The 16,827-nt window shown below is 37.8% G+C and overlaps 1 protein-coding gene across 3 annotated transcripts in view; it reads right to left on the bottom strand.

Annotated features, from left to right (window-relative positions):
• Window positions 1-16,827, bottom strand: part of DNAH7 (dynein axonemal heavy chain 7) — a 235,426-nt gene that overhangs the window by 151,004 nt on the left and 67,595 nt on the right. For all 3 annotated transcript variants that reach the window (XM_070242074.1, XM_023622248.2, XM_023622249.2), the window contains exons 20-22: window positions 6,686-6,879; window positions 4,949-5,147; window positions 2,046-2,186 (exon numbers count right to left, since the gene is read on the bottom strand). In XM_070242074.1, coding sequence (XP_070098175.1) covers window positions 2,046-2,186; window positions 4,949-5,147; window positions 6,686-6,879 — 534 coding nt within the window. The remainder of the gene's footprint in view (window positions 1-2,045; window positions 2,187-4,948; window positions 5,148-6,685; window positions 6,880-16,827) is intronic.

A 16,827-nucleotide genomic window follows, 5' to 3' on the forward strand; every position in this document is an offset into this window, starting at 1 on the left:
AATCTGCAGGTAACCACTATTATATTCAGCCAAAATAAACCCTATCTGTAATCAAATATTTTCATCATACGTAGATCCTTCTACATACACAATGACATACTGACTCAAAATCACATCAATATTTGCAATATTCTGAGCTCTGTGGCAGTGGTGGTTCTTTCATTCATTTTATAGCACCTGTAATGCTTCATATGGAGGAGTTCCACAATCAACATTCACTGAACAAATAAATGGAAACACAGATCCTGAAGTGCACGGGTCCTCTGGGAGTGTGACAGTATAACATGGTGCTATTGTAGGATGGGTTCTCATTTTGGCTTTCTCTGTGAATGCCTCCATACCTGCACCATATTATGTGATTCAAAAAAAACTGAATAGACCAATAAAGGAATACTAAATAAATAACTCCATCTAAGTATCAGTGGATACTCTTGTAAACCAAAAAAACTATTTGTGTCTGTATGCAGTATGGTAAGAATCATAGGCAGATAGTTTTGAGCAGAGGACACATTGAAGTGGAGTGACCTAAATTGCGCATCCCTTGAGATTCAAATTACACTTGAGAGAGAAGTGGCAGCATGAAAGGACTGTAATTTATACTTTAGCTCCACCTCAACTCCCACCTGTTCCAGCTTGATTGGAGTAGGAGCAGAGAAAAAAATGGTTTTGACAGAAGGGTAGAGGTTTGATAAACACCACATTTAAACTGAAGGAATTTGGAAGATGTCTACAGATTGTCTGATTTGCTCACATTTGCTTCTTTGTTCCCTCCAGACTGCTTCCCCACAGTGGTGAGTGATAAAGTTGGTATGGTGGTTTTAGGGGCCAGCAAGCAAGGAGGGAGATTCAGGAGGCTACATGTATCCCAGTAGCCCACAGTGGCGATGGAGGAATCCCTCTGCGTGGGATGGTTGGTGGGGGGTAGCTTAAAAGTGAAAAGACGAGATCAATTCTCTGGCTCCACTGAGGAAAAAAGACAAATGCACTTGGGGCCAGACAGCCAAGAGGCCAGAAGTAACCCCAAGGGCTTACTGCGGTTGGGGAACCCCTCATCCCCAGTGCTCTGGTTTCCATGAAGAAAGACTTTATCCTGAAAATCCCTGACCACCTGGCCTATGCCCTTATCCCTTCCCACAGAGGAAACATCAGTGACCACTGGCAAGTTGGAGTAAACTAAGCATGTGTCACTCAGCTCCTTCCTCTGTGGGATCTGCCTGCTTACAGAGAATATGACTCTCTCTCAAACCCCAACACCCACCACTGTTCAACAGTACCTGAAAGACAATAATATCAAACTCCACATCAAAAATACACTAAAAACTCATAGGTTTAAACAAAAGATTTACAATTGCTGGATTCCAATTGGTTTATCAGACAACTGAAAGTTGACCAGCTTGAAATCCTACCTCAAGGACAAGAACGTTGCATTGAATGTAGTTTCTTTTTTTAATTAATAATAGCAATCCAATTACTAATATTATTAAATTCATATATCTAATATATTAGAATATATAAAATTAAGCATCTTCAAAATATTAATAATTATTTATTCAAAGTCAATACATTAAAAATAAAAATAGTCAAAATAAGTCAACTGATACCTTGTCTTGATTCATAGGCTAGTTTTACTCAAGGCATAAAAGAGAATTGTATTATATTCTTTCCTCCTAATCTTTCTGAGTTTAGGAAGTTTCTTAGTCCTATTATCGTTCTTTTTTTTGAGGGAGATTGACCCTGAGCTAACATCTGTGTCCATCTTCCTCTGTTCTATTTGTGGGATGCCTGCCACAGCATGGCTTGATAAGCACTGTGTAGGTCCGCCCCCGGGATCCAAATTGGCACGTGAACTTAACCACTACGCCACCAGGACGGCTCTCCATTCTATTTTTTAAAAGCACAAAAATGTATTCAATGAGAAGATTGAGGCTCAACTACTCCTGACTTTTTGAGTGGATGGTCTTTATTTTACTTTTTAGAATAAGTGCATTCTGGCAATAATAACTATTGAAAAAATGCTGAAAAACCTGGGGGTAATAAAAGCTTACCTCTTGCCCCTCTGAAATAGCTGTTTGTACTTCTATTGTCCAAAAGGTTTGGGACACACAGAGAACTGTCTGTCCAGGCCAATCCCTTACCCAGTTAATTCGTTCATATTGTGTATAGGCAAAAATTGCACTTCCAATTACCTGAGTGAAAAAGAAAATGTCACAGATGAACAGTTTCACACTTTACTTGAATGAGCTGTACAATGAAGAGCTAAACTCTTAAACAGATGAACTCATACTGCTCAATTTTTTACATCTTAGCCAATTACGAAGACTCAAAGCAAGTGATTACACTACTTAAATTTAAGTTTATTCACACACTTGTCAGCAAAACAAATATATTATATAGCATTTTATTTTGCTGATACATGACCAATTTGTGTGAACCACATTATATCAAATATTTATTTGACCACTTGTAGCCAAAGACATCCTAGATACATTGGAATTCAACAAGCACAAGCAATTTTATTGCAAAATATAAATTCAAACAATTCCAAAATGGAATCAATCGAATTCATAGATAATAATTTTCTTTGAACCTAATCAAATCCCCACTTAGCCATGTGCATACGTGTACATGCACACGCAGGCAAACCACACAATTCCTCCGAAGTTCCACCTGTTTTTCCAGACCTCACTCCCTCTCAGTCCTATAGTTTGATGCCCAAGGCAGTGATGACAGGGATGGATGTATAAGTCACCATGGAAAGCTGAAAGCTGTAAAGTCAGGAAGTCTAATTTATGTACTTTGCTACATTTGTTTTCAGTGGATTGATATATCCACTTTTTCTACCAGCCATCAGTGGGAAACATTCTAATCTATTTTATGTATCAACTAAAAATAGTGAAATCGTCCGTGAGGTGATACTTACTTAATGTTTGAATTTCAGAAAAGATTGTCAAAATTAGACTTTTCTGAGAAATATATAAGGATGAGTGAAACTTTCTGGATTTCTAGTCTAGCTAAGATATTTATAGAGCTGAACAGAGATGAAGGGCAGTGTTGGCCACTGATAATAAAGAAAATTTAAAAGGCTAGAAGAAGCCACAAGAAAGGTCAGGTGAAAATGAGCAACTGAAAGATGGGAGAAACACAGAAAAGAATAGAAGATATAGTAGAGAAATGTCAAGGATGGAATAAACATGCATTCTAGAAGGACACTGTAGAGAGAACTAGGGGAAGACATTAAAATCGAACTCACAAATTTCTATATAGTTGGATGAGGAAAGATATGACCACATAAAGTTCTACCATATTGTATGTAAAAAATATTATTATAGCAATGTATGCCACATGTATATATGTGTGTATATGAGTATATATGTGTGTATGTGTATATATTATATACTATATATGTAATTAAGTATATTTGTGTATATATATACAATAAGCATATTAATTAAGCTACATTAAACCCATGATAATCTAGTAAGATAAAGGGGCAAATTGCCAAGAACATGTTTTTTTATTATTTGCAATATTAACACAAAATTCACTTAATTTAGGCATGCAGTAGCCTTTCAAGCACGCAAATACATATAGCACAACACAATAACACACATATCTCCTATTTGTAATAGTTTACACACATTTGCTTGCATATTTCACCAACACAAATTTACACATGAACATTTGGGGATGATATTTCCTACACAATTCTTTGCCACCCCATGTTAATGCTCTAAAATGGCAAACAAAATATTTTTTCTAAGCACTTTGACAAAAGTAAAAGAATAGTTGAAATAGTATCAGATACATCTAAAATAATGAGTTATCCCTGTATACATCAATTAACAAACCATATGACCCAGTTCAATGCTGCTAAGTAGTGGTCAAAGTGGAATTCATCTGCACTGTTAACAGCTACATAAATGGGAGTGCTAATTGTCAATACTCATCAAGGCCTAGGAAAGCTCATCCTCTTCAGCCCAGTGATCCTACACATGAGAGGTAATCATAAGAAAATAATTCAAAGAAACCAGCTATATGCATAAGGACAGTCATTATAATTTAATCCATAACAGGAAGAAATGGGAAACTGTCCAAAAGATTTTCTATCTATTGGAAAAATATTATGCAGGCAGATATTAAAACTATATTTAAGAAGAGAAAGAATCATTAAGACACATGATTTACATTAAACACCTAGATTCCAATGAAGTTTTTCAATAATATATGAAAGAATCTGAAAAATTAATGAAAACTCTTGTTGATTAGGAACTGATACCATATTTCCTTCTCATTCTTGCCCTCATGCTCCTTTGCTCAATTATGATTTTTATTCTTGATGAAGAACTTGAATGCTAAGTCCACATTATAGTAAAAAATGGATTTAAGTGCTCAATTAATCTCTATTTGTTGCCATGACTTGAAATTCTCTACCAACAAACATAATTACAAATGATTGAGTTGACAATATGTTTTATGAGATGTGGAAAATAGGAAATTATCACTAATTGTAGGAAGTGCTTATGATTTTCTAACATTTTGGTACATATATAACATATACACAGAACAAGAGGATTCACCGTGGAAACACACGTCAAGAAGATTGAAGTGAAACTGCAGAGAGGCGCTTCCAAAGCAAGACTAAAGACAGACTGTGCAGACCAAAGTGTGCCTAATTAATGATGAAAGCACGAGCATGTGGCTGCCAGAAATGAGACAGACTCATGACTGAAACTCAAGTTTTCTGTAATATAGATGGTATTTTGTCCCACTTTTCAAATGAGTCACTATAAAATTAATATCATAGACCATATCTTTGCCTTCAAGCTATCTATTACAATTGAATTGGTAATTCATGACTCAATTTCTGTTTAAATAACAACACATTTATTAATGATACATTAAAATTCTATCACCTTTACTAGAAATAATAATAAACACAGCCAGCTACCTTGTGGATGGATTTAATCATAGTTCTCTCTAACTCAACCAACCACTTCTCCACTTGCCCTCTGGCTTTGGCTGTTGAAATGGTGTCCACGAGTTCCACAACCTCTCCTTCACTACTCTTCATGTGAGTAATGTCTAAAGTTTCTGTAAATTCTACCTTTGCAATTCCTTCAAAACATTTCTTCAAGTGAGGCTGCACTCTGTGAGGAAAAAAAAATGCTTAAGAGAATTAACCAAATTAAAGCAATTCCTTAAATATCAATATTCTTTGTGCACCAATCGTCACTCAAAATTCATAACTGTGCACTATGCATTAGGCCCCTGCTAGATGCTGCTGGAGATGAAGTGCCGGGGGGAGAGGGGGTAAAAAAAAAACATACACTCCTTGCCTGCATGGATTATACAGTCCAGTGAGAGGTCATCATTAATTGAAGATCACAAAAAATCTGTGAAATTACAATTATACTAAGAGCTACAGAGGAGATGTCCATGAGGCTTTATTTCCAGCACACTGAACTGAAAGATGTTAAAAGTAACGTAAGGAACAAACCAATCTTGACTAACAGATAATACACTAACCTGAAGAATCTTCAAATACACAAAAGGATCCATTTCAACTGGGATCTTCAGAGACTGCTTGCAAATTATGAGCTGGGTTCAGTGCGTTCAGTATTTCACAGCTTACTAAGTCAACTGCTTTGAAGGTACCCAACTTCCATCCATTCATTGTAATACAGATGGAACTGACTAAACCACCCCCTTTGGGCCCATCACCAATAACCAACTGAATTCAGCATTCAAATAGGCAAAAAAGAAGCAGAGTATAAAAATTCAAATGGAAATCTGAGCCTAAATTTAGCTTTTTGTCTGGATTACTTGTCTCCTATTTTGAAGGCATAAAATACAACATTAACAAATTTGCTTAACAAGTATCTATTCACTGTCTGCTATATACTATACACTCTTCTAAGGAATGAGGAATCAGCATTGGGAGAAAAAACACTCAAAACTCCCTGCCATCGTGGAGCTTATATTCTGCTAGAGGAAATCAAACAGGAAACAAATAAGTACATTATAGAGTAAGCCAGATGATAAAAAGTACACCAATGGGAAATAAGGCAGAGAAGATAATCCAGGAAAGGTGGCTAGAAGCGCTGGAAGGGGTTGCCATTTTAAACAGAGCGATCAGGAAAGGCCTCCTGACTGGCAGATGTTTGAGCAGGTTTCCACAAAGACCTACGGCAGGTGAAAGGAGTCTTATGGACAGCTGAGTGAGGAGCATCCTAGGCAAAGAGAAAATACACTGAGGTAGAAGGCTACTCCTTTCACAGGGGTATTGCAAAGACTGTAGCAGAGTGAGCAAGAAGGAAACGTGTGGGAGATGAACAGGAAGGAGAATGGTGGACCACCTGTGTGGGTCATTGCAAGCCACCGGAGGCACTGTCTTTTATTCTGAATATAATTAAAAGAGTGAAGTGTCCTGAAAAATCTGTAAGAGAATATGTGCTAGAATAAGAAATCCACTCGAACATCCATAAAATTTGGAAAAATGTCATTCAATGATATTATCTGTGTTTTTAATAATTATTTTAAGTTGATTATTGATGATATTTAGAATAGCCTTGAAAAAGTTATTACATAAACATAATTATATATATTTATTTGTGTTCCACCTTATTCTAAAAATTAAATTTAAGCAGATAAATTTAGCCATGTGTTATATCTGTAAGGTACTTACCTAGTGGGATCTTTGGTCTCAGACAGAATCTCAAGAAGTTCATCATTAGACAAGAAAAAGAATCTGGGGAAGAAGAGACGTTTCTTTTCCAAATATTCATTAAGTCCTTTAAGAATGAGTTCCAAAAGTTCATTAGATTTTTTCAGCCTTTCCAGCATTCTCTCAATAGTTACAACTGTCAGAACATGTTTATCCTAAAAATAAGAGAAAACACTCAAATCAAAAATATTAGATACTAATTTGATTTATATTCATATTACATTTGAGATTTTACGTTTTTAATCAAATAAATATGCAAAATGTAAAGTGAATGTTTACTTTTATTTTTTTTAATTTTTTTCTTTTGAGGAAGATTAGCCTTGAGCTATCATCTGCTGCCAATCCTCCTCTTTTTGCTGAGGAAGACTGGCCCTGAGCTAACATCCGTGCCCATCTTCCTCCATTTTATACGTGGGACGCCTACCACAGCATGGCTTGCCAAGCGGTGCCATGTCCACACCTGGGATCTGAACCAGCAAACCCCGGGCCGCCGAAGCTGAACATGCAAACTTTGCTGCGCCACCGGCCGGCCCCCAAATGTTTACTTTTAAAAAGTAGTCTTGCATATTCTAGATCTAACTAGCCTCTTTAATTACATAAAAGTCATGTTGACTTGATCTTCAGCAATGTTGTTCACAATTTCTCCAAGTTGGACAGTGTCAGAGACAGAAAATGAGTGAGCGAGGGAGGGAGAGAGAGAGAGAAAAAACAAGGATGGGGGAAACAAAGCAGTATCAGATATACTTGTCTTTTATTGTTTGAGGAAAAGTAGTCTAAAAAGATGTCATCATTATAATTTTTTTCTTTTAATGAAGCAATCTTTTTTATTTCCACACACTCCTTTTTTTTTTTTTTTAAAGATTGGCACTTGAGCTAACATCTGCTGCCAATCTTCCCATTCTTTTTCTTATTCTTCTCTCCACAGCCCCCCGGTACCCAGTTGTATATTTTAGTTGTAGGTCCTTCTAGTTGTGGCATGTGTGATGCCGCCTCCGCATGGCCCGATGAGCAGTGCCAGGTCTGCACCCAAGATCCGAACTGGCAAAATCCTGGGCCGCTGAAGAGGAGTGCGCAAACTTAGCCACTTGGCCACGGGGCCAGCCCCTATAATTATAAATACTATTGCTATCAATCATAGTAAAATAACATCATCCCTGTTTTATAACTGTAGATAAAAATGTAAGAGTTCAGGGTGGGGAGGAAGGAGTTTTCAATAAAGATCTCACATTGCAAAGAACTGCATTTGGAGCCACAGTACAGCACTCTGCTTGCTGAAGGACTCAGGTTCAAGGTCTGTTCTTCCTGAACTCTCTCGAGAGACTAAGACTGTTCTACCCACAGGGCATGGATTTCTGAACATTCTATCACATGAAAGCATCACTGTGAGCTGCTTGCTTTAAAGAGATTCAAACACAATCAAGTATTTAAAAAAGAGCTTTCTTTTATGCCGTGGGATTCAAAATAAGAATTACAACCAAAAGCTGATCTTATGAACTGATATTTTTAAAAAGTAAATAGTTTATTGATTTCTCAAAATATCCATACAAGTAACTGCTGGGTTTATGAAAACCCTTAGAAATACATATTAAAATACAATCTAAATATAGCTGAACTAAAATTCTCTTCACTTTCTTTTTCCTTTAACATATGACAGATGCCATCCAGGTCTAGCCTTGGTCTCCTAACTCCAAAATCAGCATTCACCATTGACACCAAGGGCAAAAGAAGAAAAGTTCTTTACTAAATAAGCTTAAAGCTGTTAGAAAGAGGTGCTAAAACACATTAGAGATTTTGATCACCAGATCAAATAATAAACCTCATGAGAACACACCAGCACATTTATAAATATAAGTGATAGGGCATTTCAGAAAATTTCTATGAAATTAAGTCAAGAGAATATTGTTAAAAATTAATCATAGAATTTCAAGATTAACTAATTAAACTTATTTTTGGCATTCAGCCACGACTGCGAGATCAACCAAAAATGTCAGCTGTAAATGGTTTCATACGGAAATTTTATTTCTATTGCAAGAGTCTCTAAAATATGTTTTTGTTAATATACGTAGAATGTGGCTGAAAATGATAGATATAATTTCCTGCTTTGTTTTGAATTATAACAACGTAACTTGGAAACACAGCAATTTACTCAAAGAACAAAATAATTATCATTAATACTTGTTTTCACAATAAAACAGGTTCATATGAAATATGTAACCTATGATTAGATTAACTTATCTTTAAAGGGACACAATTTTTAAAAGGCATTTTATTATATTTCCTAACAGTTTTATATTTCAAATAAGTATTTTTTAAAATGCATACACAAAAAAAGCATGACAGGGACTCAGGTCATAATTTAAACGTGTAACTCATTCAATAAAGGATAGGGTAGAACTCATGTATGCCTAAAGCCAAAAACCAAAAACCAAAATGGTGTTCTTAGAGTGCCACCTTCTGGAAAAGTATGCCTTTCTTTGTTGGAAAAAAAAGCTGAATGGTCGCTGATACATGTGAAAAACTCCCTTCACAAATTAACAATATTTGTTTTATTCTTCGCCAAAGAACTTATTGCAATGTTGCTATTTTGGATCTGAGATTTGAAAGCTAAAAAAATTCAGTTCTTTAAAACAAAAGTTCATATTTCTTTCCTTATTACAATTAAATACCTCTGGAAAAACTTAGCATCCAAGTAAAATGTTTAAATTGAATTCTTGTGGTCAAACCTATTTAAATAGACTAGCTCAATGAATCTGAGCCAAATGTGCCAGTTCTAAATGAACATGGGCAATAATCTATATACCTTTGCGTATGGACTTAAGAAAAATATATATACAAGTAACCGTCTCACAACTGGAAACTAATTTCACTCTCTTCCCATGGGATGGGGAACATAACAGAGACTGCATCAGATAAAGGAAACACAGCTCTGTCCCTAACCCACATTGCTCCTTATAACCTGGGTGACCCTGGGTCATTTACTTAACCCAAGTCTCAATTTTCTTATCTTTAAAACGAAGGTAAGAGCCCTCTGCTCAAAGTTGTTATAAGGACAAATTAGATAACATATTTGACACACCTAACATAGTGCCTAGAACACACAGACTTGAAACTACTGTTTTCGTTTTCCCTTGCATAAGTGCTTCTTGGAGAGAGACAGACAGACAGACAACTACCTGGGGGGATGGAAGGAATGAGGCGCTTACATCGCTCCATCAGGTCTATGGAATTAAAATGAACATTTTATAACCTGTCATCCTCCAGGTAAGATATTTATCACAGTAAAATAAAACTGGCTTTAAGTCCCCTTAAGCATTGCCATAAAATCCTGGTACAGGGTAGGCATTCCCATAAATATTTGTTGAATGCTTGAGCAAATGCAGGATGAGTTAAGCCTGTAGAGACACAGAACTCCAGGAGAGTACAAGCCTGGGTGTGGTACCAGGCTGCTACTTATTAGCTGTGTTCTCAGGACATAACAACGCTATAATAGGAAACTACTAGAAATTTGAAACTTAGTATGACTCCCTTGACACTTTAATTACTTTTCTGTCTCCTGGAGGGGAGGAGAAGGAACTATTAACTTTTATATTTTTTGCTTAAAGAAATAATTTTACAGATTTTCTGTGTCCCCTTTGGCTTCACAAGCACCACACTCCCATCAGCTCGAACGACAGGCTCCTGGTTGATTTACATTTCTACACCAAAAGCCTGTGATAACAGGGACCTGAAACCTAATTTGGGTCTACGGAGAGAGCATACTCATTACTGCTACCAGGAAGCTTCACAGAAAGTACTGTTTCAGACTCCGTGATGGAGTTATGCTCAGGCCGGTTCAGTAAACTTTGGAAGCCTAAACTTCCTAATCAAGTCCCCGAACAACAGAAAACTGGTAAGGTCCACATTAAACCCTTTAAGCACTAAGACAGGAAATGTGGGTTCACTGAGTAGACCTTTCAGCCCCTTACAACTTTGAAATCCTTTGACCTCACCAGGAATAGAAATTCTTTCAAGACCCAGGATGTTTATAGAATTAATCCAGATCTTAGGGCCCACTTACCTAAAATTGAATTTTCAGAGAAAGTTTTTCAGAATAAACTCAGAATCCTTAGAACTAGCAATAATTCGAGGATCCATCTCAATTCAATTATTCATTCACTCAGTCAACAAATACTTGAGGGTTGGCTACACAACAGGCACTCTTCTTAGTGTTTGGCAACAACAGTGAAAAAACAAAGATCCCAGCCTCCATGGGGAGACGACGACAAATAACAAACATAATAATTCATAGTTAGAAGGTGATGGATGCTACAAGCAAGAAAAGGGGGCTCGGGATGCTGCGAAGGCAAAGGGCAGCCTTCAGTTTTGAACAGGGGGCTCCGTGCGAGCCTCTTCACAAAGGTAGTATTCGAGAAAAGACTTCAAGGAAGCAAAACCATTAATCAGCTCTGCAGACATCTGGAGGCACAGCATTTCAGGAAGAGGGTCCAGTCAGTGCACGGGCTCCAGGTCAGGGTGTGTTTGGCATGGGTGATTTGAAAAAGAAAAAAAATAGGAAGCCAGTGTGGCTGGAATAGAGTAGGTAAGATGGAAAGTCGTAAGAACAGAGAGGTAAAAGGGTGGAGTGAGCAGATCAAGAACTTCCCATTCAATGAAACCACTGATATATCCCCATACAGAGAAGTATTTCTCTCCTGGACACTAAGACATTTCAACCAGCAAAACCAAAAGTCAGGAAGCAAAATTGCTGTGAGTAGCATACTGGGTGAATTGGTGAGAAATGTCACTCTCCTTTTCACTCCTTAATTCCCGCACCCATGGACTCTGACAATGGGAGAATACATTTTGAACTGGTTGAGAACATATGCTCTGTATCCTCTAGAACTGCACCCCAAACTCGCAAACTACTGTCTTCCTGCTGGTATAGCAACTGAGTCTTCAACATGAGTCCTTCCATTTTTCATAAGGCCAACACTCATATTAGGACCTGTAAATCTCATAAGTGTCAGTCAATTGCCTCATTTCCCTTGTAATGTGAGTTCCTCAGCAGAAGCAGTGTAGTGTGGAAACTCAAAATGAGCAAGTCACTGAGTAAGTGAATGAATAAATGACAGTGTTGGCAGAAGCTTGGGAAGAGAAAGGAAAGACCCATCTGGTACAGACAAATCACTGCCCCCTTCTGTGTTAAAAGAGCTCCAGTGGATTCAATTCCTTCTAAACGGCTGCCTGGTCCCTTCAGGTGTGGTGCTGTAACAGAAGCATTATGTTTGTTTCTGCAGCTGGCAGCTTGGACAGTCAGCAGGGCTGGTGAATGGTCGTCCACGATGATAAGTCCTTCCATAATTCCCATCACTGCCATCATGACTTCTTTGTTTATAGCTAGAGTGACCATATATCCCAGTTTGATGAGGACAGTTCTGGTTTATGCTTGCTTTCCTGGCTTATTAATTACTTTAACTCTCACAAGTTCCCGAGGCTGGACAACATATTACATGATTATTCTATTCGTAGCTCACCATGCATACGCTGGCAAATGCTGGTTGACATTCACAAAATAGAGCAACTGGTCAACTATATTATTAAGTGCCTCCTTTTGCAGTGCTGTCTTTTATTGAGCATTTACATGAAAATACAAATATGCTCACATTATATTCTATTCTTTGATCCCTTCTACCTCTTCCCCAGATCTCCTTGTTACCAGCCCTTCAATCTTGTTTCTTCTAAGTTTTTGATCATGCAGCCAAACTGTTTGCTACTGACCATGATCTACGTAGATCCACACTTCCAACCCTGGGGTCAGATGAAGATCCATACTTCCGACCACCTCTCTTTCTAGGCAAGGTTAAAAAACAAACTAATATATTCCTTGAAGTTGTACCCACTAGAAGGATTCCCTTCCTGCCGCCCTTTAAGGCCACTCCTAATGACGCTGTCATTTCCACTTCTGGATGGTGCAATTATATTTTACAGAAACATCTTTAAAGTAGTCCCTAATTTCTTTAAATCATATCAAGAATTTTCTGGCACTTCAATTTCTTTTAGGTAAGAGCCAGGTTTGGGTCAAAAAACCAAGTGCCATTCACATCTCCTTGACTAGTACATTGAAACCAGGATCTCTGGTAAGTGCATTCACATCAATACATCTGACCACATTTAACTTAAGTTCTTTTCTCCATAGACAAGCACCATTACAACACATTGCCTCCTATATTTCTCAGGCTTCTGCCAAGGCTTGTGGCAGGGGGCGCTCAGCAGTATGAGGGTCAGGGTACCCAGAGTCAATCAAATCCACCCAAATGTCCCCAATCCCAGTTCTCCCCACCCCACTCTTTCCCAATAAGTAAACTACCCTTCACATACCAGATCTGGCAAGGCTGTGAGTTAAATTCCATTGTAATTTGGCAACCCAGTGGATCACACCGTATAATTCACTTTTGGCTCTGTCAAAGTTGTAGCTATGAGAAATAAGGGGCTCTTTGAGGACAATCAGAGAAGCTCTTTAGTCCTCTGACCATGTCTTGAGCAGAGAATTTAAAACTCTGAATTATGCCATTTCTTTAATTTCTCCAGTGCTTTTGAAAGAATTCAGCCCATCTCACATCCCTTATATTTCAAATTCCTACCATATTGACCTATTCCAGCAGCCACTTGGTCTACCAAATCAATGCCTATAAATAGACTCTTTATTCCAGGAAATCAAGAGCATAATTTAAGTTAATGATTTTTGCACTGCATGCCAGGTACCACACAGTGTTCCATTTTCAGATGGTAACTAGATCTTCACTACCCTGAAACCCAACTGAGTCACATGAACAATCCTAGATTCCATCCTTGAGGTTCTGGTTTATTTATTACGAGTTTAGTGCAGAATCCTTCTAGGTACATCAAGCAAAGAAGACATTTAACATAGGGAGTTAAGTGATTACAAAATCGCTGGAAGATCTGAGGGAGCACAGACCAGGGTAGGCTTCCAGGTCGGACTCTTAGAACACTGTGGAACCAACCTTCCAGGAGTGCTACCTCCTCTGTCCCAATCAGGACCAAAGGGTACCACCACCAGAACTAGTGCATTCAAGAACACATCAGGGTGGATGTGATTCCAGGGATCAGAATGGGATCAGGAAGTCACCATCATCACCACCTCTAAATACCCATAAAACTGGTGACCAGATATTGAAGTTCTGTTGGAAAAGAAAAATAAGTCACGTGTCCATAATCTTGCTTGACAGCAGAAATAAGTAAAACGGCAAGAAGACAGCCACTGCTTCCCTTATGCCTTCCAAATCCCAAATGAGTGTATCTAATTGTCAAAATCTAATTCAATTCCAGAAACTTAGATGCTAAAGAGTCTGGAAGACGTGGTTTTTAGCTTTCCAGCTCACTAGAAAGCAGTGAGATGCTTGGTACCAAGTGATCATATTTACTAGAGTAAAGGGAAAAATAAAAATAAAGAATGACTCCTAAGTTTTTGGCCTGAGTAACAGGAAGAAATATCTACTGTGATGGGGTTAGGCTACAAGGGGAAAATGTTTGGGGAGAGATTCAAAAGTGCCTTCTTTTGCCTTGTGTGGAATACAAAAGAAGACTTGTGTGGGTCAAAAGCCAAGTTTGGGGATGAGCGCAACATACATGAAGAAAGATTATCCATGTCTTTCACCTCCAGATGGTGCTGGTTCCCATCCGTGACTCTTAGGGAGGGGGCCCAAGAGGGTGCCTAGAATATTTTCAAGCATCTGTAAAGAGAGGAGGCTAACATCTTCTTCCCCAACTGGAAGTCTGCTGTGTCACCAGGTGTGCTGACCTGCTCCATTGCTACCAGAGCAGGAAAAGAACCCTGGGAGAAGATGGTGTGGTGAGACGACCAGGGGAAGGAGAGGCCAGGACCGTGTGCTCAAGGCTACTAAGAGGTACTGAAGAGGGATCTCACCTTTCTGCAGACCCTAGATGAAATTAAGGGCTACAGATTTGTGAAATACTGCTGTAGCATGGGGCAAAGACACACACATGAAAGGAATGTGGCAAAGGCCATCATCAGTAGGTCAATTTGAAGATGCAGTCAAATCTTGCAGAGGATGACCAAACCCGGGGGAGATGCTCAAGATAGGGTCCCTCAGCAGCTAGAGTTTGTCAAGGTCTTCACCTGTCCGCACTCGGTCAATCTGTGGACTTTATCAGTCCACAACTGGTCAAAAGCTAGACTAGGTGCGATATCCAACAGTAAAGGACAGTGCCTGGACACCACTGACAGGAGGCTGTCCATCATACGACCATTGAAAAAAGAACAGCCAATTTGGCTGGGTCAATTACATCAGTAAATGCTCTCTACCTCTCTCATTTTCTTTCTCTCTCTCCTTCTCCCTCTTCCTATCTTTCTCCCCATCCCTTCCTCCCTCCTTTTCTTCACCTTTTCTCTGTCCCAGCACCAGATGATAAGCACAGGAAGGAGATTAGCGTGGGAGAGCAGTCCCCACACCTTCCCATCCCTAGAGCCTCAGGTTTACCTGCACTGTGGGGAGGAGAAGAGCTCTGAATAGAAGATGAAAATTGAGCTCTTAAAACAAGCACAACTAAGTATTCATAAACAAAACTATCTTAATAACCAAAAGTGACTGAAAAATTCTGAAATTAGACTGAAAGGTCAAAAAGGAGCGTCTCCCAGAAAAAAAGGGGCTTTGGCTAAGCATAGTTGGCAACAGGTATCAAAACAAAATTATTCCACATTTATACCCCAAGGAACCAAGACACTTCAATCAAGCCAGTTATGTCAACAATATCATTTACATTCTATTTTTAACCTCTGAGCCTTTTCTCTTGGCATAGTTCTAAAAGAACCTTTATTAGGAAACTGTAAGACTGAAAATGATGGCTTTTTGTACCAATCACTTAATCCAGTGGCCTCTACTACACAGGTCATCTCATTATCCTTCCTAAGAGAATACAGATTTATGTTGATCTTCAAAGCTTTGGAGAGTGTGGACAAAAGCTGTCCTGAATATTAACATATTGAGAAAAAGAAAATGTAAAACCAGCTGAGGAAGATAATCAAGTCTTACAGCAAAGCAAACAAAGTGTCACCCAAAGAAAACTGCTTATTCGGGAATGAGCGGAAGTAACGTGTTTTTTTTGTTTGTTCTTAATTCAGCAGTTTTACAGAATTGAAAATTCACCTCCTTTATTTACCAGTCCCAGCACAGCTGCCCTTTTCTAAGCATCAAAATATCTATAAAATTTCCTTAGCAATGTGGGATTTGATTGAATACCAAAAAAGAAATTCCTTTTTTTTTAATTTTTAAAATTATATTAACTAGGAGAATATAAGCATCTACTTTTTACTTTTTGGGGCAAGAGAAAAATTCCACTTCATCCTTTTCTAAATGAAAATATATACATGTTATAAGGGTTTTGCCCTGTTGTAAGGAAACAATCTATGAAAGGCTAAATTTATAAAGCAAATTAATTAGAGATGATTAAGTGCATCACAAAATGACTCACTTATAGGTCCTTTAACTATAGAATTCTAGTATAATTAATTTTACGAAAGTTTGGTTTATACAGAGATTTGTTTCAAGTATTATTACATAAAATGAAGTAAACATTAAATAAATAAACTCATGTCCATCTTTCTGAATATTCTCCTATCAAGTCATACAGTTGATGTTGATACAGTATTACCAGTATTTAGGATTATAATCACAACTTTCAAAGTTCAAATAACAAAAACATGCATAATTCTATTTTAGGGTAGGAAAATTTTAAGATAATACTCTTCCTATCTTACAGTATTGTATTTGATCAAAACACTAACGGCAAAGTTTACATTCATTTCATGATATAATTTAATAACTAACATTTCTTCTATTTTAATCTTAACCTCCAATAACACACAAACCATGCCTTTCAGGTAGCAAATAAATGACTTCGGTTGAACAAAAGTCATACATTTTTTAGTGTTACTGATTTTTACTAAATTTCCTCTGTAACTTAAACTGTAAGTTCTCCTCCACAATATTTGTGTTGATTGATTGCATTTTGCTTGTATTTATTGGGCTCTTTCTATTTATTTATCTTTATGACTCATCCTTTTTTGGGCCCCTGCAGAGAACCTT

This window comes from Equus caballus, chromosome 18, assembly GCF_041296265.1.
Source record: "Equus caballus isolate H_3958 breed thoroughbred chromosome 18, TB-T2T, whole genome shotgun sequence".
Classification (NCBI taxonomy): domain Eukaryota; kingdom Metazoa; phylum Chordata; class Mammalia; order Perissodactyla; family Equidae; genus Equus; species Equus caballus.